Source organism: Mercenaria mercenaria, chromosome 1, assembly GCF_021730395.1.
Source record: "Mercenaria mercenaria strain notata chromosome 1, MADL_Memer_1, whole genome shotgun sequence".
NCBI lineage: Eukaryota > Metazoa > Mollusca > Bivalvia > Venerida > Veneridae > Mercenaria > Mercenaria mercenaria.
Window position 1 is genome coordinate 120,381,153 of NC_069361.1, and position 24,845 is coordinate 120,405,997.

Sequence of the window (24,845 nt, forward strand, 5' to 3'; positions counted from 1 at the left end):
CAGAGGGACAGAGTGAGACAAAGCCCCCATGACAGAGAGATCAGAAATCAGATACAGTCTTGTCCGGCTAACTTAGCCTAGCTCGTTGCGAATTCCCGAGTAGGCGCCAGGGATCGAACCCCGACCTCAGGATTGAAGTGTGCAAACCACTGAGCTATCCGTCCACCTATGTCATTCCCTTCTTGCAACCTAAGGCAACAATCTCGCAACTATACGGCAAATAGCCCTTTAGTCACTTCTCCAATTTGTTCTGACGAGTGACCTTGCAAAACTTGCTGAATGTATGTTTACCATACCTGTCCCCTCTTTTTCCATTACTATCGCCACTTTTCGAGAGAAGCGGTGGTCGTTTACACAAATTCCTGCTAGTTGCACCTCAATACAAATTTTGAAGCAGGCTTGATCGGATTTCTATTATATACATAATAGCAGACTTATCAAGTCTGTTCATGCACCTCTTAAGCCTCTAGCAGGTAAAAAAGGGGGACAATCTAGCAACTATGCAACAATTAGCCCTTTTTGTCACTTCTCCAATTTGTTCTGCAGATTGACCTTGGAAAACTTGCTTAAGTATGTTTACCATACCAGTCCCCTCTTTTTTCATAACTCTCGCCAGCTTCCGAGAGGAGTGTGAGCCGTTCTCAAACATCTACTTGTCATTCCCTTCTTCCAACATAAGGGAAAAATCTCGCAACTATACGGCAAATAGCCCATTCAGTCACTTTTCCACTTCGTTCTGTATAGTGACCTTGTAAAACCTGTTACCATAGCTTTTGAAGATTTGATTCACAGAAAGTAAAGATAATTGTGATAAAATCCGCTTTAAGCATGCTTATGACGTCGCATGAGCACAAAAATACATTTTTAATATACAAAAATAAAATGCCATTAGATATGATCCTCGTCAAAATATTATTGTTATGTTACACTTTCATAATACTTTAATAAATAAGTATAACTTTCTTTTTCAGTGGAAAAGGTATTTTGAGATGGTCTGATTGTACTTTGGAGCTGCCTGATTATGTATGAAATCCTACAAAAGTATTTCAACAACTTTTTCATAAACCACTGAGAGTACATTACTGAATTGTGTGAGTGTATATATTTGCTTGAAGTATTTTTATGAATTTATTGTCCGGATAATCCGTAAAAACCTGTTTCAGAATACTATTATACAGATTAAAGATTACTACTTCAAATCTTTAATTGTTTCATGACATATAATATACAAACATTTCAGATTTTATATATGCATCTTTATGTAGCATCTCTTCTTTTTGTTACACACACTTTTCAAGAAATTCTCACAATCATAAATTGACAACAATAAATACAAAAAACAATGTAGAAAGAAAACAGGGAGTTGAATATTTCCTTTTGAAATGCTGGTCAGTGGTGGTCCGCTACCTTATAAGATGCATATGTCAACTCTTGTCAGCACATTTAATGCCTACTTTCAGTTTTATATAAAAACTAGTCATAGACATGAAAACCATCACATTTCTTGTAAAAATACATTCCAGCAGTCAGGGACGTAGCTTAGCAAATTCCGCGTGTTGGTACATATTTCCTAGGGAGTGTTCAGTGGCGTACCTTCTCGGAAGTTACAGAAAGAATGCATAGTGTTACGTTACCAAAACTATTCATAAAATAAAAAAAAATCTTTTTCAGAGGACCTGTCATTGTGAGAAAGTCTGATTGCATTCAAGAGCTGCCAGAGCTAAAGCTAGAAAAGAAACTTTGAACAATTTCTTCTCATGATCTGCCTCATTGATCTTCACATGATTGAATTGTGTGAGTTATGAATTTTGCTAGAAAGGGTATCATGAATAATATTTAAGAACCAATTGAAAACTTAAATATTAAATATTCCTATATTAAATTAACATTATACGTCATTTGATCATATAATTCTATTGTCATTTACAAGTTCATGAAGCTTACATTAAAAATAGTTATGTCACATGGCGGAGACATACAGTTTTTGCTTTCGCCGTCGGTCTTTCCGTCTGTCTGTCCATTCAAATTAAGTTTGTCCGGCTTTCTTAGGTCAAACTGCTGGCTTGATTTCAACGAAACTCCACAGGAGTGATCAGTACCAAGCGTAGCTTCGCATATTGCAGACACGTTCCACCTCACTGCATAAAATGGCCAGTTACATTGAAGAAAGTAAACAGTTGAAAATTTACTTCACTACCTTGAAATTTAAAAGCAGTTTCTTGATCTATAAATTCATTGTTCAGAAGAAAAAATGCATTATAACTCTTTTTGTTTTCAGCAACCTGTATGATACATTGTATAATGACTTTGAGCAAATAAAGATACTGCAATCAGTGTTACAACCTTCATTAAACAGCACGATTTTTATGACAGTATTGTAAAATACTTTACATATATTTTTGTCAGGTTTGCTTGCGGAAGCGAAGACATAGTTGTCCAAATGGCTGTTCAGTGTATGTGCGTCCGTCCGTCTGTCCGAATTTGTTTATCCGGACCATAACTTTGACATGCATGAAGTAATCGTGTTTATATTTGGCAGGAATGTTAACCTCAGTAAGACAGAGTGTCTTGTGCAGACCACAGGTTCCTATCTCAAAGGTCAGGGTAACAGAGGTCAAAGAGCGGGCCCAACATGTTGCCTGTGGGTATCTACTTAAGGGGGCATGCACTGCAAATCTAGGTTATCAATGCAGAAATCCGGTTGCCACTGCAGCCAAAGTGGGAAAAAAAATTCATCACATAAACTGCCGGTCTGATTTAGAATGCTTTATCTCTACAGCTTTGATATTTGGCATATGATAAAAGGGTTTGACTCTCTACCATAATTCCCCCAATTATTTGCCCTAAGGTCAAAAAGGCCAAGCCCCTGTGTATGACATGTACTTACTATAAGTTTAAGTTATATATAAAAACTAGAAATGTGTCCATGGGACACAGATGCCCCCACTACATGACATTAAAATGACAATTTTTTCCCAGGTCAGGGGCCAGAACTCCTACAATACTGAATGAATCCGGATGTAAAACCCCAGGTGCATAACTGCACATGCTGACCAACATACCTGTAAACTTTGGTGACTCTAGGTCAAATACTTTTGGAGCTACGCACGACACAACATTAAATTGACCAATTTTTTGCTAAGTCAGGGGCCATAACTCCTACATGACTGGATGAATCCGGATGCAAAAACCCCAGGTGCACAACTGCACATGCTGACCAACATTCCTGTAAACTTTGGTGACTGTAGGTCAAATACTTTTGGAGCTATGCGCGACACAACATTAAAATGACCATTTTTTTACTAAGTCAGGGGCCAAAACTCCTACATGACTGGATGAATCCGGACGCGAAACCCCAGGTGCACAACTACACATGCTGACCAACATGCCTGTAAAGTTTTGTTACTCCAGGTCATATACTTTTGGAGCTATACGCGACACAACATTAAAATGACCAATTTTTATAAAGTCAGGGGCTATAACTTCTACATGACTGAATGAATCCGGACGCAAAACCCCAGGTGCACAACTACACATGCTGACCAACATTCCTGTAAAGTTTTGTGACTCTACGTCATATACTTTCAGAGCTACGCGCGACACAACATTAAAATGACCAATTTTTACAAAGTCAGGGGCCATAACTTCTACATGACTGAATGAATCCGGACGCGAAACCCCAGGTGCACAACTACACATGCTGTCCAACATTCCTGTAAAGTTTTGTGACTCTACGTCAAATACTTTCAAAGCTACGGGCGACACAACATTTTCGGAAGGACGGACGGACGGACGAAAGGACGGAAGGACAAGAGCAAATCTATATGCCCCCCCCCCCAAAGTGGTGGGGGCATAAACACTTTGAAACCTTGTATATGATATAGGCTAACATAGAAGAAACACAACAATGTACTTGTACCATTATACAATACTTGAAGCCTTGTAAACTTTAGGGTCAATGACAATTTTGCTTTCTGGATATTATTTTTGAAACTACTGAATGATATATACATTTGGAACCAGTGTAAGTATGTGCAGAGTATAAAGATTATACTTACAACTTTTTCTTGTGTATCTTTTGTTCTTTTTAGCTCACCTGAGCCAAAGGCTCTTGGTGAGCTATTGTGATCGCTCGCCGTCCGTCGTCCGTCCATCCGTCCACACTTTCCTTTAAACAACATCTCCTCCTAAACCATAAGGTCAATTTTGATGAAACTTCACAGGGATGTTTCTTTGATAGTCTTCTTTAAAAATTGTTCAAAGAATTGAATTTCATGTAGAACTCTGGTTGCCATGGCAACCGAAAGGAAAAAAACTTTTAAAATCTTCGTGTCCAAAACCACAGGTCATAGGGCTTTTATATTTGGAATGTAGCATTAACCAGTGGTCCTCTACCAAAGTTATTCAAATTTTCCCCTAGGTTCAAATATGGCCCCACCCTGGGGGTCACATGGTTTAAATAGACTTTTATAGGGACAACTTTGAAAATGGTCTTGTCCAAAACCACAAGGCATAGAGCCTCAATATTTGGCATGTGACATCATCAAATGGTCCTCCATAAAAATTGTTCAAATTATGCCCTGCTGTGAAAAGAGGCCACGTCCCTGGGGACCAAAGTTTTACATAGCCTGATATAGGAAAAGTAAATCTTCTTGTCTGAAACTGCATAGCCTATGCTTTTGAATTTTGCATTGCCTAGTGGTCCTTTACCAAGATTGTTCCAATTATGCCTCTATTGGTAAAAAGAGGCCCTAAGTTTACATAGACTTACATTGGAAGAAAACGTCTTTAAAAAATCTTCTTGACTGAAAGCTCAAGGCCTAGGCTTTTCATATTCAGTATGTAACATTACCTAATGACTCTCTAGCAAGATTGTTCAAATTATGCCCCTTAGGCGAAAAGAGGCCCGCCCCTAGGGTCACATTGTTTTTATATGAGTTATTAAGGAAAAGTACTTCAAAAGGTATCAGATCATATTTCCAAGGATGTCTAATTACAACTACTGTATGACCCCAAGTAACTAGGTGGTCATTTGACTGTAACCTACTGACCTACTTTCTTGATTTTTAAGATACAGCTTTGAAATTTGGATGACATGTACATTTTTGCACACAGATCGTAAAACTGATTTTCAGTGACCTTGAATATGACCCATTGACCTACTTTCTTGTTTTTTAAGATACAGCTTTGAAATTTGGATGACATGTATAGTTTTGCATGCCGATCTTTAAACAGGCTTTCAGTGATCATCAGTCTGACCTACTGCCCTACTTTCTTGTTTTCAAAAGTAATCTTGCATAATCTTTACCTTGACTCACTCCCGTAATTGTCTTGTTTTTAAAGCTTTAGCTAAGAAATTTGTTCAAGCAAGGAACTCTACTCAAGTGAGCGATATAGGGCAATCATGTCCCTCTTGTTTTCTTCTGCAATAAACTGTTTTAATTAAACAAATACTTAAATGATAATGTGCTGTTCAGTTTTCACTTTATATTTCAGAAATAAATTTGTGTTACAGAAATAACATATAGAAACAAACAACTTCAGGCTGCAGAAACTACACATTGTTTGAGACTATGAGAATGTTTTATTTTCATATAAATGGAACTCATACCATAAAGAAAAACTTGATTTATTTTGTTTCTTATAACAAGTCCTCAAAGACATACCAAAACTACAACAGGAAAGAAAACGAGCAAAGTTGATTCAGGATTTAAAATGGAATGTTTTTATGTGTGAAAACAGTGGTTATTAACAGGAATTTAATTTTAAGGATTTGAATTAGGGTGTCAAGAAGGGATTTGTGTTTAATTCATAACTTGGGTTATTGACAATGCCCTAAAATATAAATAAGATGTGTAAATACAGGCTGTCATACCAAACTGAAATAATGTCGAACTGAACAGAATAAACAAACTATTATTTTAAAAAGCTGTTGTATAATATATTGCTTGTCAGTTGATTTATCAAACATCACTTTGTCAGTTTTATTATTGCTAATAACACTTTACAATGTTTCAAGTACTCATCATGTTTAGCTATTTTAAAAGAATTACTGGACTTATATTAAATATGTAGTCGCCATATGACCTATAATTGTGTCGGTGCGACGTTAAATCCAACCAAAAAAAAATTAAATGTGTTGTTATTAGACTCCTTACATTTGAAAGTGTGTTTTTTATACATACAGTATTCTGCTGTACCATCTGTTAGCTAGTCCAGTCAGTCAGATTTGTGTCCAGACATTACTTTTAAAATATAATGAAGCATCATTTTTAGTTATTTTTGCAAAAAACTTTTAACAAGGTGATGGACTACTTGCAGGATTTCGACTACTTTTTTCCAAGAGCAAGGTGACATTTGAAGGTCCAGAGAGTGCAATTCTTCGAGGACTGTATATAATTTATTTTTCTGGATTGATAATCAATAACCGGTATTATTCAACCAACTTGTTACATGCAAGATGCGATGCCCTAATTCAAAGGTCAATGTAACACGGAAACATTTATGTTTGTTAGCTCAGATATACGAAGTATGGAGTATGGAGAGCTGTCCTACTCGGACTCGGCGTCTTTCCCCGTCCGCACCTTGGTTAAAGTTTTAATGCACTTTCTCTTTATCTCAGTAATTGCTTGAAGGCTTTGTTTCAAGCTTAGAATTAATCCTCGTCGTCAACCACATAATACAGCACACGGGCTATAACTCCCACACCAATATTTCGTGAATTATCCCCCTTTACACTTAGAATTTAAGGTTAAAGTTTTGATGCATTTTGACTCTGTCTCAGTTATTACTAAATGGATTTGATTCAAACTTTAAAAAAGTTGTTCCACATCATCACCCACACCATATGACACAAGGTCCATAATTCTAGTAGCAATATTTTATTATATCTGTGTTATAACAGAGAGGATTTGATTCAAACTTCAAATAGTTGTTATACATCATCAGTCATATCATACGACACAAGGACAATTAACCGTACACCAATATTTCATGAATTATGTCCCCTTTTTACTTAGAATTTAAGGTTAGTTTTGGTGCAGTTTAACTCTTTCTCAGTTATTACTATATGGATTTGATTCAGACTTTAAATTTTTGTTCCACATCATCACCCACATAAGACACAAGGTCCATAATTCTAGCAGCAATCAAATTTGAAATTACAACATCCCGATTTTAGGTCCAGTATAAATAAATACATTTTATCTAAATGGCAATCGTCATGGAACAATGCTTCATTCAATAAACGTCATGATATCAAACCTACACTAGGGGAATGGCAGCAAGGGAACAAATGTGTTCGCAGGGAGGAAGTTGTTCTTTCTCGCAAACCCGTTTGACTCATTCTTATCTTTTGAATAAAGAATATCAACCCGAATGTGTACCATGTCAAACACCGCTAACTATTAAACATATTTCAATCGACTGTGTGGACTTTGCTACACAACGCAGTACATATTATGACGTTCAATCTTTGAAAAGTTATTTGAAAACGTTTCAGTCGGAAATATTTCATCGTTTTTAAAGCAGATAGGAATATATCAAAAAATCTAACATTTGATATTTTTATTTACATCTTGCAATATTATTATGTTTGCAGCTGATATTTTAACACATACATATATATATTTTTACATAGCTGATTTTAGATATGCTTTACATTTTTACATGGATGTTTTTAGATACGTTTTACATTATTCATAGTGTTCTTTACATCTTTACATGGATGTCTTTAGGTATCCTTTACATTTTTACATCAATGTTTATGCTTTACAGTTGGCTTCTGCGATATGACTTCTTTTCGGCGATATATGACCATTTTGTGTCGATTCACCGTAAAACCCAACTCACTCATTCACTCACTCTAGCAGCAATAATTCATGAATTATGCCTTCTTTTCACTTAAACTTTTAGTTAATTTCTATGCATTTTCATTATATCTCTATTATTACAGAGAAGACTTTATTCAAACTTAAAATAGTTGTTCCACACTATCACTCACATCAAATGACACTAGGACCATAACTTTAGCATCAGTACTTCTTGAATTATCTGCCCATTTTACTTAGACCTTCAGGTTAATATTTCGTGCATTTCACTCTATCTCAGTAATTATTAAATGGATTTGATTCAAACTTAAATTAGTTGTTCCACATCATCACCCACATCATATGACACAAGGTACATCACTCTTGCACCAATATTTTATGAATTCTGCCTCCTTTTTAGCTCATAATTATGCTTATTTTATGTTTTGATAACATTATCTCTGTTAACACATTGCACCAATATTTTATGAATTATGCCTCCTTTTTAGCTCAGAATTATGCTTATTTTATGTTTACATTATCTCTGTTAACACATTTAACACAGACTCAAGCTATTGCCCAATATCTTCATCCATATTGGAGTCATTAAACACTTCAGTGACAACTCCAGCTTCCTGAGATGTGCACAGTTTAAATATCCAGCATCAAAATAGTCGAGCGGGCAGTCTCCTTTGACAGCTCTTGTTGATGTCATTTCGATTACGTTTTTTTTTTTGTGACCACTGGTTTTGATAACCTGAGAGGCATATATTGTGTTTGAAATATTGTGTTCTTGACTGGCACAGTTTCCATCAAATTAAAATGAAACTTGGTATACATTATCAACATGAAGTTTTATGTCTAAATATTAGTTTTAACTTACCAGAGCATGGAGTGTTAGGATCGTCAACACTTTAAAAAATAAAAAATAAACATCCTTCTCTTCTTAAACCACTACGCCAATTTCAACTTAACTTCACAGGAATGGCCCTTGTGTGGTTCCTTTTCGGATTCCTTTAAATCATGCTGAATTCTTGTTCCTATGGAGACTGAAAGGAATAACCCCAGGAACCAAAGGAAATAATTTTATAGAAATGTCTCTTTAGTGACTCTTTACCGACTTCAGATCATATTGTTCCTATAAAGCAACCAAATGGTAGGACTGGTTTCTCCTATATGTCTATATGAAAAATTCTAAAATCGAATCCCTTTTTCTCTCAAATTGCTGGTTCGATTTCAAACTAATTTGCCAGCAGTGTTCCGTGACCATGTACCAAATTCCTTCAAGCCAAGTTGTTTGTTAAAAATCATGACTGCTTAAAGATGGGGCTAGTTATCTGTGTATGACTATGGTAAATCTAAAAGAAAAAACACCCCGTCTAGTTTTTTACACTTTTTTATTTTGTCTCTCTTTTTTTTAGTCTCATATGTTATCCCCTACAAACACCTTACCTGTCCATATTTGTTTAGTGGAAATTTATATTCATCTTGTCAGAACATACATACCCTATTTCAAAATAATTTGACAAACATTTTTCTTGCATGACCATCTACCAAAATTGTTCAAGCAAGCAGTGTAATTCAGGTAAGTAATCTAGGATCTTTATGGTCCTCTTGTCTTTATTTTAACTCCACAGACTCCATAGGACACCAACACATTTGTCTTACTATAGTTTACCTATAGAAGTTTCTTTTTAATATATCAAACCAAACTTGAGTAATTGAGGCGAAATAATAGATGCCTTTTTCTTAACTGCGTTAAAAATCAATCTGTAACCATGGTAACAAGTCATTAGATTTGTAACCATGACAATTTCTAAACTTACAAAATTAGATAAAATAGATATAAAACAATTACCATTCCTTGATGCGTCTTTATTGTGGAACTTTGGAAACATGCACATTTTAGTTAATTTTTACCTTAATATTCAGCTGTTTTGAGTAAAGAAGAGTTCTCTCCCTTTACATTTTTTTCTTATTCAAGTATTATATTGGGTATTAAATATCAAAATAAATTTCACACTATATTAGCAATGGATGATCAGGTAAATTTCTAATTAAAATAAATAATATGGCATTTCTTTAAAGCATACTCCCTCATTAAGCAAATATTCACACACTTGGACGTATGTATATATAAATCAGTATCTTTTTTAAAAAAAATAGTGACTCTATTCAAATATTTGGCAACTAAATCAAGAAAATAGACATATTTTATAACCTAATGATGCATCTAAAAACAAAATTTAATCGGGGGCCAAAACACCCCTTATCATACATGAACCTTTTATTATTTTATGCATTTTGTGACCAGTTGTAAATATCTAATTGCCAATATCTTCTTTTTTATTCAGTTATGTACAAGATTGTTAATCTATTGAAAGAATTATTCAATTTTCATTATTTGTAAATGTAACAAATACGTTGTAAATCAGTAATGTAAAATTAACTCGTCGAAAGTTCTTATGTTACATCCAGATTGAGTTTTATTTCACCTAATATATAAGAAATGAGGCATAATCTTTACACTAACGATAAACTGTAGAAATTAAATTGTTTACAGTTGGCATTGTAACTGTTACTGATACTGCACGGAAGCGTTGAAAAAAAAAAAGAATCATCAATGTTTCAGTTTGTAGTTGCATAAAACATATACAACAACATTTATTGACGAATTTGACAAAAGCAAAACAAATAACACCTGTCCGTCTATACAAGTATATTCAGATTGGATAATGATAATGTAAAACAGTTTCAAAATCTCAATCGTATTGTGACATAGTATGTACTTTCATTCCAAATAATAACCATTTAGAAAAAAAGCAAACGAAGTTATGTCTCAGCGAAGAAAGAGCGCGTCCTTTTCACCGTTCAATGGATGTGTATTAATCGTGTATATATTTGGGTATTCCATTGTTTCCATATTACATCAATGGACTTTTAGATCACAGGAAAGTAAAACAACAGCCGTTGATGAAATAGATTATCACAACAAAGGTTGCTTTTATTTGTCTTGGAGAACTGATTTAGAACTGAAGACACTCAGAGAAATTGTCATACTCAAATCGGAAAAAAACTTAAGTGCGGTCAATGAATCTAAAACAGCAAGAAACAGATCAGATATTTGCAAGCGTTTTGTGACATCAGAAAGTCGTGGACGACTTGGAAATCAAATGTTTCAAGTTGCTGCTGTGTTGGGTGTGGCATACACTTATGGCATTGTACCAGTTCTACCAAAGCAATGTCTTTTAGCTAAATATATCGATTTGCCAAATGCTGTTGACAAAAAGGAAGTATAAGATAATATGGTTAGATATGAGTGCACAGCTTTGTTTAGCAAATGTCCCGATGGTGTTTTGAATTCAAATGAAGTCAAGTATAACTATGTATGGATGTTTCCATTCATGCCTGTTTTTTGAAAAGTCACAAGAGATATTAAGAAAAGTTTTAACTTTAAAAAGAATACACAATATGATCAGTTTATGCGTGAATCGACAAAAATGGTTATAAAAAAGTATGTATTCATATTCGACGAGAAGACTTTTTGAATGAAAGACAAATAAAGAGAGGGTTTTCTGTTGCAGATCTAGCGTATATTAAACGAGCTAAGGAGATCTTTCTCAAAAAGTATTCCAAAGTACAATGTATAGTGTTATCCAATGACAAGGAATGGTGTAAAAAGGGAATGTGATCAGTAACTTCACATAATCTAGAGATGATATGGCTTTAATGGCACTGTGTGACAACGTAGTTGTTACATCTGGAACTTTTGGTTGGTGGGGTGAATGGCTTTCAGGTAGAACGCCTATTTATTTCAAGGGATTCCCGAGGCCAGGGTATCCTTTAGATCGGCGTGTCAACAGAACTGAATATTATCCATCTCACTGGATTGGCATTTAAGGCTGCCAAAAATATTCTTACACACTTTATTCAATGTCATAAACAGTTTTAGTGCCATGTTAATGTTTTAAAAAGTCGTTTCGTTCTTTGTGTTATTTCTTTAATCATTTCTAATTTAGTCTGTTCTGTCTAACAGTACTCCGTTAATCTTTATGGGTAATGCACATCAAATAACCTCGTTAAGACACCTAGTAAAATCAAGTATTGTATTACTTACCTATGAAAGTTTTGAAATCAGTTATGATGAAGTAAACACTGATTAAGTGTCATGCATTTGAAGCTTAAATAACTTAAATGTCCTAGTGTTTATCGTCGAAGTTTCACCCTGGATTGGAAGGTACTACGAGCGATTTGTAGGATTGCTAAAACGAACACTCCCGAAAACAATCGGTCGTACTCTAGTTACAAACATGCAAATGCAAACATTATTGAAAGAACAGAAGCTGTATTAAATTCTCGACCCCTCGTGTACGTCGAAGTCATTTCTTTCGTTAAACAGAAATCTTGGTCTTCCAGAAACAGTCAAAAGAGACAAAGGTGACGAAAAATACTTGCCTTAGAAAGAAATTTTGAAGTTGTAGAAGAAAGGTCATAGACTTCTAGATTCCTTTTGGAAACTCTGGCGTAATGAGTTTCTCCTGAGTTTGGGAGAAAGAACTCAATCAAAACTGAAATCTGGAAAACTGCAATCAGCAGAAACACCGTTTAACGGTGAGGTCGTCCTTATAAAGCAAGATTTGCCTCGCGGTTGTTGGAAATACGGAAAAATAATTGACTTGCCAAAGAGTTTTGACGGAGAAATTAGATCAGCAAAAGTGATGTTGTCGTCAGGACGAATCGTCGACCTTTGAAACTATTATTTCAACTAGAAACTGCACAATTTACTAACAAAATAACAGCAGGTATCAAAAATACTACTGGTCATGATAATCTACAGTTATGAAATAGCTCCTCAAGAAAATCGGAGCGAAATGCCGCAAAAACTGCGACAGACAAAATAAAACAAACCTTTGACAATTAAAGTGTTATATTTAGTACTATAGGACTGTCTCATTTAGGGAACTGCGAGTACAGATATAGTGAAATTGAACAAAAACACAATTTCACGTGAAAGTGTATGAATGTTTAATAGTGCGGGAATCATCTTTACACAATGCATTAATAAACTCCACCGGAGAAAGTTATTGAATAGAAAGCACGAATTTATTGGGTTTAGACAATTGTGTAATTATTCATTCATATTCTTGGCCGACAGGTAGTCGTGTGCATTATTGAAGTTTAAATTTGTGAAAAATTAAGATAAAGAAAAAAATATGTACCAATGTGATACATGTCGGAGACAATACACAAACTACAGGAATCTAAGACGACATGTCTTATAAAATAACACAGTTACATTGAAAAATACTGGTGTGTGATTGAAAACTGCAGATCATCATTCATTCGTAAAGGATATCTTAAAAATTATCTATCCATGATACACGGTGTTTCAGGAGCTGACGTAAACCGATATATGTTTAACATTAAAAGAGGATACATCAAAGGAGATGCGCAGAACTTATCGTGATGGATGACGCTATTAATGATTTTGACATTGATGTTATGCTAGACGCAAATGAACGCAGTATGAATGACAGATTAGTGGCTGAAGACAATATTGATGATAATAGAAACGAAGTGTTACCGGACTTTGATGATCGTGAGCCTGATGTAAGCATAAACGGTGACGTGCTGGAGAATGACGTAGAAAGTGTACAAGATGATGACGGACAGGATGACGTAGAACTTGTGCAGGATGATGACGTACGGGATGATGTAGAAAGTGTGCAGGATGAGGTAGAAAGTGTGCAGGATGATGATATGCAGGATGAGGTAGAAAGGTTGCAGAGTGATGATGTACACGATGACGTAGAAAGTGTGCAGGATGATGACATGCAGAATGACATAGAAAGTGTGCAAGATGATGATGTACATGATGACATTAAAAGTGTGCAGGATGATGACGTGCAGGGTGATGACGTTTTTAATGTACACGATGATGACGTCGATAGTGTTACATCATTTGACATAGACAATGTCCAAGATATTAGAAGAGTAGCTCTCTACCAAAGTATAACATAGAAGATGATTTATACCTACAGAGGTGAAGAGATAATCGGTGAAGAGACTTATGTGAGTGTTGACAGATGAGTTATTTATAACTGATATAAACTGGTACGGACTTTGTGAAAAAAAATGAATATTTATAAGTGTACTTAAGGCAGAATGATGGAAAATATGATATGATCATATGCTTCAATTAAGTGTAATGATTTTGGAATTTCATGTAATTTGATATTAATAATATTGAAAGTTGCATTAGTAAGATGTAATAATAGTGATGATAAAAGGATGTAACTAAGAAATATTTCAGATGTTTCAGTAATTATGATTTTATGATACTTGTATTTTTCTTGGTCGCCGGGTGTGTCGCAGACTTAGCGATTGTATTTAATATGTATTGTTTGAATTTTCCGTCGGACCCTATCATTTTATTTTTAAGTTCTCCGTCGGCTCTTATATTATATTCGTGGTTTGCATTTAACATGTTTTCATGCTTTTCGTTCCTTTCTTTTGTTTTAAATAGTCTTCATGGCGGAAAAAGCCTTTTATAAATACAATGACTTCAGTCGACTTAGTGGTTACTCGAAATAAGTTGGATGTTATTACGGAAGGTTGTGTTCATGATAAAATGAATGGATAAAAATTAAATGAAATAATTTTGTTAATAAAGTTTTACTTTTGTTTTATATCCAATGTGTGAATAAATAAGGTAAGATAAAAATAAAATCAGGATATCCACGACACCTATAGCGGTATTCCTTATATTACTAAGGGAACCGCCGAAGGAGGCTAGAAGACAGAAATAAAAGTAACTCTGGATCCCATTCGGATTTAAGATCTATGTTTCCCCTTAACAGATATTTATACGCAAACAATAATGTAATACATATTGAAATGTGCAATTTAAAATTGAGTAATATCATACATAACGACACGGGCAATTAAAATGTCTAGCGATATTATACCTATTGTTATGTGCAGTTAGAAAGTTGACCAATATCATACCTATCTCCATGGGCACTTCAAAGTCGAGCAATATTAAACTCCCCCACTGTACAAGTTCAGCGATTCCCTTTGGAGTTCTATCTAGAAGTTCAGAGGTACTGACAATATTAGTAGTGATAGTTTCTCCTTTCATGAAAGCATTGTATATCACAGGGTGAATCCTTACCCTTGAGGCTTGACTGTAAAAATAGAAAACAACATTTACATGATTTAAACGAAAGGTTCAATGAAATATACCAGAGAGCAAACTGACAAAACTACAGAACAATTTTTTTTTTCAAACAATGAAAGCTTAGGCAGCAACTTAAAACTTACAGCAACTTCATAACTAGGTTTTCAAAGTTTCGAATAAATATAAAAAAGCTATTCATTACAGCATGCCTGACAATAGAAACTAGATGGATAAGATAATTGATTACGTGTTAACGACGACGTTTCATTTGATGTAGCAAAGAAAAGAAATGAAACACATAATGTATTTAACGGTATAGACTGACTGTAAACTTTATGAACTGGCTTTGCATAGACTAATCATAAGTAGAGTTTATGAAATGGACATGCAAGGAATGAGCTTACGTAGACATATGAACTGGCCCTGCATAGACTGGCCGTATGTATAATTTATGAATTGGCCCTGCATAGACTGACCATATATTGATATTTTGACCTGGCTCTGCATAGAATGACTCTACATAGACTTTATAGACTGGCCTTGCATAGACTGACCGTATGTAGAATTTATGAAAAGGCGCTGCATAGACTTACACTATATAAACTTTATGGACCAACACTGCAAAGACTAACCCAATGTAGACTGTATGAACTGGCCGTATTCAGACTGACCCTATGTAGACTGTATAAACTGGCCCTTCTTAGAAGGATCTTATGCTGACTTTATGAACTGGCACTGTACAGACGAACAATAAGTAGACTATATGAACTGACCCTGCATAGGCAGAACCTATGTAGATTTTATGGAATGACACTGTATAGGTTTACACTCTATAGACTTGATGAACTGATGTTGCATAGACTGACCCTGTGTAAACCTTATGAACTCTACTTGCATGAACTGTCTTTGAAACGAACAGACCCTATGTAGATTCTATGATCTTGTATAGACTGTAGGAACGGGCCTTGCATAGTCAGGCCGTATCTAAACTTTATAAACTGGCTCTCCATAGACTGATCCTATGAAGACTTTGAAACCTAACCCTAACCCTAACCCTAACCAACAGGCCTCCCATGTAGAATGTATCAACTGTCCCTGCATAGACTGATCCTATGTAGAATGTATCAACCGGCATTGCATATATTGAACCTATGTAGACTTTAGGAAATTGACCTGCATATACCTGCCCTATCTTGATTTATGGACTGACCCTGTATAATCTGACCACATGTAGGCTGTATGAACTGGCCTTGCATAAACTAAACTTGTGTGGACTTAATGAACTTGGTCTGTATAAACTGACACTACGTTTAAATTAATGGACTGGCTCTGCGTAGACTGATCCTATGTAGACTTTATGGACTTGCCCTGCATAGATCTACACTATTTTTTATGGACTGACCCTGTATAGACTGACCATATGTAGCCTCTCTGAACTGGCACTGCATATACTGCCCCTATATACATATATTTGACTGTTGTTGTTTTTAAGTGTCCTGCATTGACTGACCCTATGTACATTGTATGAACAGGCCTCGCACAGACTGACCCTGTGTAGACCAGATGGACTGGCCCTAAATGGTCTTACCTTATGTAGACTGTATGAACTGGCCCTGCATAGACTGACCCTATGTAGACTTTATTAACTGGCTCTGCATTGACTTACCTTACGTAGAATGTGTAGATTTTATGAATTTGCCATTTATATATTTTCTATATATTCCGTAAGACCAGGCCATAAGACCTATACTAGTATAGGCTTTATGAGGGGCCTCCGTGGCCGAGTGGTTAAGGTCGCTGACTTCAAATCACTTGCCCCTCAACGATGTGGGTTCGAGCCTTACTCGAGGCGTTGAATTCTTCATGTGCGGAAGCCATCCAGCTGGCTTACGGAAGGTCGGTGGTTCTTCCCAGGTGCTCGCTCGTGATGAAATAATGCACGGAGGGGCATCTGGGGTCTTCCTCCACCATTAAAGCTGGAAAGTCGCCATATGACCTATCATGTGTCGGTGCAACGTTAAATCCAACATGGACTGGTCATGCTTAGACAGATCCTATGTAAGCTTTATGAACTGGCCCTATATAGACTGACCATGTGTAGACTTTATGAACTGGCCCTACATCTGTAGACTTTATTAGCAGGCCCAGCATAAACTGACCATATGTAGACTATATGAAATGGCCCTGCATAGACTGACCGTATGCAGACTGTATGAACTGTTACTTTGGACATTTTTTCTACTTTTTATTACATTGATACTTATATGTTGTTGTTTTTTTTTTCGGTTTTTTTTTAAATTTAAAAATGGGATACAATTTTTACTCCGCCTTTCAAAGAAACATCTTCCATTCAAATACTTCAACGAATTTTGAATATCTATTTCAAGGAAAGGACATTTGAACTTCCTGAAAATCTTTATTTCTTTTCAACTTCATTTTACAATCTCATGTATTAATAGGACAACTGTTGGAACATTTTGCATTCCTATTTACAAATTGGTAAACCTCTTGACCAAGACAGTCACTTAGAATCCATTATATTTACCTGGTAAAAGTCGCCCATATACTTTGGATAACAGCGAAGCAGGTTCCCTCTAGAGCCTTAGATGACCATATCGATACTGTCCAGACGGAAACAAATATAAATAAATGGATAAAAGATAGCGAGACTACATGTATAAACTGATTGTATTGCTCAGAAAGGTGTCATGGTAACCGCATGTCAAACGTTTACTTATCATCCCACATATTCATCAAATAAAGGTTTGATATTTGAACTTTAAAATTCCTCTGATAGTTGATTACTTATAACATCGATCAATGCGAAAAAAGGATTTAATTTCAATTGTGGTTATCACTTTATTTTGATATTGATGGGACAATATGAGAAAAAAAGATGTAAGAAATCATAATTAAGAGAAGTAACTATGAAGGAAATACAGCAACATTTTTTTTAATTTGGTCCATGTGACACATTTGCTTATATTAAAATATTTTACATACGAGAAAAGAAAAGATCAATGTTGTATTTGAACTTCGAATTTGAGCTTGACCTTTGACCTAGGGGTACGGGTATCACCTGTGAAACACTGTCCGATGATGGGGAATATTTCTTTTAAGTATTTTGAAAATTTCTGAATGCATGACAGAGCTATTGACCATACAGGAAAAAATCATTATTGTTATTTGACTCTAAGAGTGACCTTGACCTTTAAGCTAGTGTTTTAGTTGTTGCGCATGATATTTCGTCTTTTTATAGGGTATATTTTTGCCAATTTTAAAGTCCCTTTAAGGATTATTAATATACAGACCGGACATGACAGAACAAAGCCCCCTTGGTTTTTGGCCTCCAAGTTTGACATTGACCTCAGAGCTAGGATCTGGAATCGCGCATGAGACGTTGTCTCACACTGTCTCATCCTGGGAAATATGTGTGCCAACTATTATTCAAACCTTTCTGTATGACAAAGTAATGGACTTGAAAGCAAGAAAATCTGTCACCGTTTGATCTCCAACTGTGACTAAGACCTTTGAGTTAGGGTTCTCAGTGTCGTCTGATAATGGCAAACATTTGTGCCAAGTAAAAGAGGGTTGCCCGCAAAACTGCGGTTCCTGCATTTTTGAAAAGTTTTCAAGAAAAGCAAAATACTACCCAATTTGAGATGGAAAAGCATATTTGAGAAAATCTGAAGATGTGTTGGAAAAGTTGAAATGACTCAAGAAAAGAAATTCTTTATTCTAGAGTTATACTTATCCGAAATATTTGACTTACATCTCCTTACACCTATATTGCATGACTTTTTAAAACTTTTAACAGTCAATTTCTAACCGCAAAAGTGTTGTAACCTGACTTACTACTCTTTGGCGAGCAGATCTGTTTCAGATACATTGATCAAGCTTATTGAAAAAAAGTTGTATGTAAAGTTACAACTCTTTTGCAGTAAGTGAAGGCTACATACACACTCCTTACCAGAACAACATGTTTTTCTTCAGATTATAATTTGTTAACAGCCTACCGAAAGGTTTCAACCTCTCTGTGCTTTCAGCGCTTTGATTTACTTCGGGGCTAACAAAAATTAAGTAGATCTGTACTGTTTCTGAATTGTCCTTGATAATTTAAGTGTCCTTCTTCTTTACACACTTTGGATCTATTACTTCAAGGAGTGACGCAATCTTCTTTGATCTCTTTAAATGATAACTTCACACAAAAACATCAGTTATACTATTTAATGTCCGAAACCAAGAATTATAATGGTATACGTACAAGTTTAAATATGCTAGGGAAGTAGGTCCTATGAAAGATCAAATAAGAAGTATATTATGATTTGAATTACGATATGATCTTTATTCAAAGACACTTGAGTTTGAAAATGTGTGAAACACAAAATAATATGATCTAGAAACTAGGCTTTCTGTTATTCGTTGTTTGATCATAAAAGTACAAAAATGAGTGTAAACCGAAAACAGTTTGTTTGATATTTCGTCGCGTGAGTGGAACGGTGCTCTATCTACCATTTTTAAACGTGGCGAAAATCGCTTCCAAAGTTTAACTCTCGTCTAGTTTCTTTATTTCTGGGCGAAAATGATGATAAATATATCTACTTGTTCCTTGCGCTTAGTTCTTTCAGACTGTAAATGCTTTTAAATACATTTCGTTTTTACTTTTCTGCAATTATACATTTTTCGCTTTGGAGATAGAGCAAATTTGACAAAAATAGAAAAAAATGTTAAAGGTGTATTGCTCTATCGGGAGATAGAGCACTGTGAATTTACAAAATTGGACATAGAGCAAGATAATATTTATTTAAATTGTATATTGAAAATAGTGCGAGAGCTCTTAAACAGTAAAGACAGTCACAGTTCTCATTTTGAAATTAAAGGAGGAATGGATTTGGTTTTAGTATCATCAAACTGACACACTATCATAGGCCATATTGCAACTTTCAAGATGTTCTTTGAGGAGGAGGACTCTAGTTGCATTATTTTTGGCACGCACGGATATCTGGGTATATGACTTTCTTTGTGTCAACTGGATGGTTTCCTCACATGAAAAAATTAAGGTTTCAAACAGTGGGGAGGGGCAGGTGTTCAAAGTCAGAAGATTTGAACTGATTTGCCAATGGTTTTACCATGCTGTCCGTATTGTTCAGAGTTAACTGAACTGCTACGCTATAGACACTATTGGCTATTAAACTAGGCACATTGGTCCTACTTATTTGCAGATGGGTATTCGTAAACCATATTGTAGTATTGTGTTAACAACAACAAAAAGATTTTGAAGTTTAATTACTCAGTAACCGCAATAATTATTGTCAGCAACGAACAAAGTTCTAAAATCATTTTAGTCGTAACTATTCTATTTGCCAAATACAACTAGCTTTTCATTACAATGAGTAAGATTTCCCGTGTTTAGTTATTAGTTGGCATTAAGTTATACATAATACATAATACTAAGCATTATAACAATACCTAATAACATTGTCTTTGCAACTAAATATTCTCATTAATAACTGTATTCTTTCACAAAACAACAGTTTTTATATTATGTTCAATTTTTGCATTTAACTGTATTTGTCAGTCATACCAGTTCTCTTTTACACAACACAATCAATGTTATATTCATGTCTCCTTTTAGGTGGATTGTACGGTGTCCATCGTCTGTCTTCCTGAGTCAACATTGTACTTAAAAATTTTCTCTTCTGAAACTACTGGTTACATTTATACCAAAACTTGGTCAGTAGAATTTTGGGATAGATCTCTATAAAGGTTGATCAAATGGTTAATCTTGGCCTCTTTGAGGGCAACTACTGCCAGATAGAGCAAAAAAAAAAAAAAAAATAGGAAAAACATTTAAGGAACTTCTCATGAACTGCTTGATGGATCTTTATCAAACATAGTCTGTAGCATCATTATAACATCCTCTACCAAACTGGTTCAGATCGGGACGATTGGCCCCTTTGAGGGATTATCAGAGCTAAAATTAGAAATTCCCTTAAATGATTTTATCTCATGAACCACTCAATGGATCTTCTTCAAACTTGATTTATAGCATCATTATAAGAATCGTCACCAAAATTATTGTTAGGGGCGCTTGGTCCCTTTGAGGAGCGGTTAGAGTTCAAAATAGAAATACCTTTAAAGACTACTCATGAACCATTTGATGGATATTCACCAAACTTGGTCTAGAGACCAGTATAAGGTCCTTTCTCAAATTTGTTGGATTAAGGGCACTAGACCTAAAGCTACAAATGCCTTTAAATGACTACTCCTCAACCGCTTGATGGATCTTCATCGAACTTTTATTAGGTTCTTTAACTAATTTATTCAGTTAGTGTGGCCTCTTTTATGGGCTGCTAGAATTGCAAAATAGAGATACCTTCTTACTAAATTCCTCTCTAACTCCTGAATGGGTCTTCATAAAACCTTGTCCGGAGCATCATTATAAGGTTCTTTACCATGTTATGTCTTATATCAAATCTATTCAAATAGGGACACTTTGGCCCTTTTAGGAGCCAATAGAGTTGAAAAAGAAATAACTTTAGATGATTTTTTTTCAAAGGTTATGTGCTTTGATGCGTGACAGCAAAATGATAATAAAAAATAATGAACAGGCTAAAGGATTTTCACCAAACCTAGCTAGAAGCGAAGTCAGATGGTTTAGGCTTTCTTCAGTTGAAGGTTAAACTTTTGTTACTGATATCATATCATACAAATCTTAAACGTATTTAGCAAATATATATATATATATATATATATATATATATATATATATATATAAGTAAATGTAAACATACAGAATTACGTACACATAAACGTGTAACAATGGTTTTGTTATGTAACGTTCCGTCTTAGACATTTGGATTATATGATTATATATAAAGTATAAAATTATATAAGTAGAAAACTTACATTCGTCGGTTCAATAGTTTATATCTAGTTAATTAATGTGTGCTTACATACCATCATTTATAACTTTTTCCACGTATTTGTAGATGAAACCCAGAAAGCAGCAAGGCAAATCACCTGTTAAACCAAACACTGGCACGGTAGAGGCATGTGACAAAATCGGGAAAGTAAAAGATGGTCGCGTCAGCAAACAATGTACTAGTAAACAAACATTAGTAAAACTTAAAGACACTTACAAACAATCACTTCCGAAGTTAAACCGTACTGCATCTAAGAACACTAATAGTAGGCGTTTACCGCCACCAAGACGGAGGCATAAAACGAACACTATACAAGAATCCTCTGAGGATGAAGATACTTTCGACCCGGAGATGATTACTGAAGATGCAATCCCAACAGACAGTGAAAACTCTTCAGACTCAGATGAAGAAACTCTGGGAGACATTGTATCTGAGCACACAGAAGTTCTTACAAATAAGGGTGGGTCGGTGGTCTAATGGTAACACGCTTGACTGTCAATCCAGAGGTCCGGGGTTCGAATCCCGGTCCAGGCACTGGAAATTTCTGAGATGCTCTTGAATGTCTCCCACCTAACTAGAGGCCTGTACTGGTTCTTCCCAGGAAAGACGGCTTCCCAGGCTACATCTTATGGGGTATATATTTCTCAATTAATTCGGTTTGCCAGAGCGTGTAGTCATGTCAAGCATTTCAATGAACGCAATCAATATATTACAAGTAAACTTCTTCATCAATGCTACCGTTATTACAAATTGCGTAAATATTTTACTAAATTATATTATCGTAATTCTGATTTAGTTTTAAAATTCAATAGTAATTTAAAGACACTTCTGCGAGAAGGTATTTCTAAACCCGTTTTTTATGGGGATGTGGTTTACAAACTTCGTAAGATCTTGGGTCATGGTAATTTTCCAAATGTATTTGGAAAGATTATCAAACGTTTTATTAAAAGAGGTTACGACTCAACTGTTTTGAGACATACCGCATGTTTAGTGTTCAACCCGTTTACAGTTGGACACTACGCTTCCCTCTTTGATTGCGTCTGACGGAAGAGGGGGAGGACTCTATGATGAGCAGTTTTAAATCCTACCAGGACTGAATTGTTTTGATATTTGTCTTCTGGCCTGTTTCGTCGGGCTCTTAAGGGTGTTTCTCTTGTTGCTCTGTCTTCTGAAAAGGCATTGAGTACATACGTTTTTGGTTCTTAAGGTTTGCTTTTTATATATTTATACACGAGCATTTTTATGTTTTACATGCCATGCCTTTTTGTTTCCATTACGTGTGTTAGAGATTCACCTGGAGGGGATTACTTTTATTTACACTGTCCCATGTCTTTGGAACATGGTGGGGGTAAGAGTGAGGTTGGGTGCGCACCATAAACCGGTTTAAGCTTCCCAGTGGTGTTTTTGCCACTGACCGTTCCAAGGCGGTGCCCCACTGTGTTCCTTTGTTTATTCGTTTTGTCCTTGTATGTTGACTTTGTGTGCACGCGTGTGTGTATGCTTATTGTTCGTCTTGTCCTTATGTGTTGGCTTTGAGTGTGTGTGTGTGTGTGTGTGTGTGTGTGTTGTTGTTCGTTTTGTCCTGATGTGTAAGCTTTTGAGTGTGTGTGTGTGTGCGTGTGTGTGTGTGTGTGTGTGGTGCACGCGTTTGCGTGCTGGGGGTTCGTTTTGAGGAGGCTGCGCTTTTGGTGCGTGGCATTCCCTGTTTGATATTTTTCTTTGGTTTTTTTTCGGGTGTATCGGTACTATACACCGGGCACGTTAAAGAACCGGACTGTCTATTCGAAAAGAGCTAGGCTAAGTTAGCCGGACACGGCTGTATCTGAAAAGTTCTCTCTGTCTGTTCTGGGGGCTTTGTCTCGCTCTGTCCCTCTAGTCAGATCGCTCTGTGTCTGTACTAGTAGAGGGTGATTTCGCGCCCTGTGTGGCTGCAGTTGCTATATGTAAAGCGCCTTTGAACGTGTTTATCATGAAAAGGGCGCTATATAAATCTGGTATAATAATAATAATAATAAATAATGGTGGCACTCCCTTTGGTACACCCATTTCAACTCCAATTTCTATTCAAATTGACAAAAAGTTAAAGAAGAAAATATGGAACCACTCATTTATCGAAATGGCTGAACTTCTGCCATCAAATCAAACCAACAATCAGCCTTTGAACCAATTTACCCTTCAAGTGGCTAATAAAAATATAAATATTGCCCCTACAGCTAGGTCAAAAAAGGTCAACTCCATTGAAACATGGACTTCAGTCTTTTTCAGGTTCGTTGCCGTGTATTCAGAAAAGTATCCACAGGAAACAGCATCTCCAATGAAATATGCCGAGATAGTTCGTGACATAGCATCACGCCGCCCTGGCCTTGCATGGCAATCTTATGACAATCAATTTCGCATGTTAAAATCACAGTCTAACATGCCATGGGACTTCATACACTATGAACTGTGGTTACGTGCTTGTACAGACCCTATCCAACCCGATACCCAGACCTCACAACGGCCCTTTCGGTCAGAGTCATTTCCAGCCCAAAAGGCGCTGGAACAAATCCCCAAAAACAGCGCAGTCGCCAAAATTTTGGCCAAATACATGCTGGCCCTATAACAGGCATGGGGAATGTCGAATTCCAAACTGCACATTGCCCCACATCTGTGGTTTCTGCAAAGAGTCTCACTACTCCGGCCTTTGCTCTTTCCGAAACAGAGAGCATGCAGCTCAGTCCCTCCTCGGTCAATCACATGGAAAGCAGCCCCCGCCCCCAACAGGCAATCTTCCAGCAAACCTTTGCCAAAATCTTCCAACGCCAATTAAAATAAACCCCCTTCAAAGTCTCCTCCATGGTTATTTTGACCAAACATATATTATAAAAGGATTCAAACACGGTTTCAAACTAGGTTTCCAAGGTGTTCGGTCTGAATTTGAATCTAGAAACT

The 24,845-nt window shown here is 35.9% G+C and overlaps 1 protein-coding gene across 1 annotated transcript; it reads left to right on the forward strand.

The window, feature by feature from the left end:
• The first annotated feature begins 13,274 nt into the window (after nt 1–13,274).
• Nucleotides 13,275–13,829, forward strand: LOC128552395 (coiled-coil domain-containing protein 1-like). The gene has a single exon (XM_053533440.1). It carries the CDS (start codon nt 13,275–13,277, stop codon nt 13,827–13,829), a length of 555 nt encoding a protein of 184 aa, XP_053389415.1.
• The last annotated feature ends 11,016 nt before the right edge of the window (nt 13,830–24,845 follow it).

Coding starts and splice junctions, on each gene's coding strand:
- LOC128552395 (XM_053533440.1), top strand. CDS start 13,275: ATGGATGACGCTATTAATGATTTTGACATTGATGTTATGCTAGACGCA.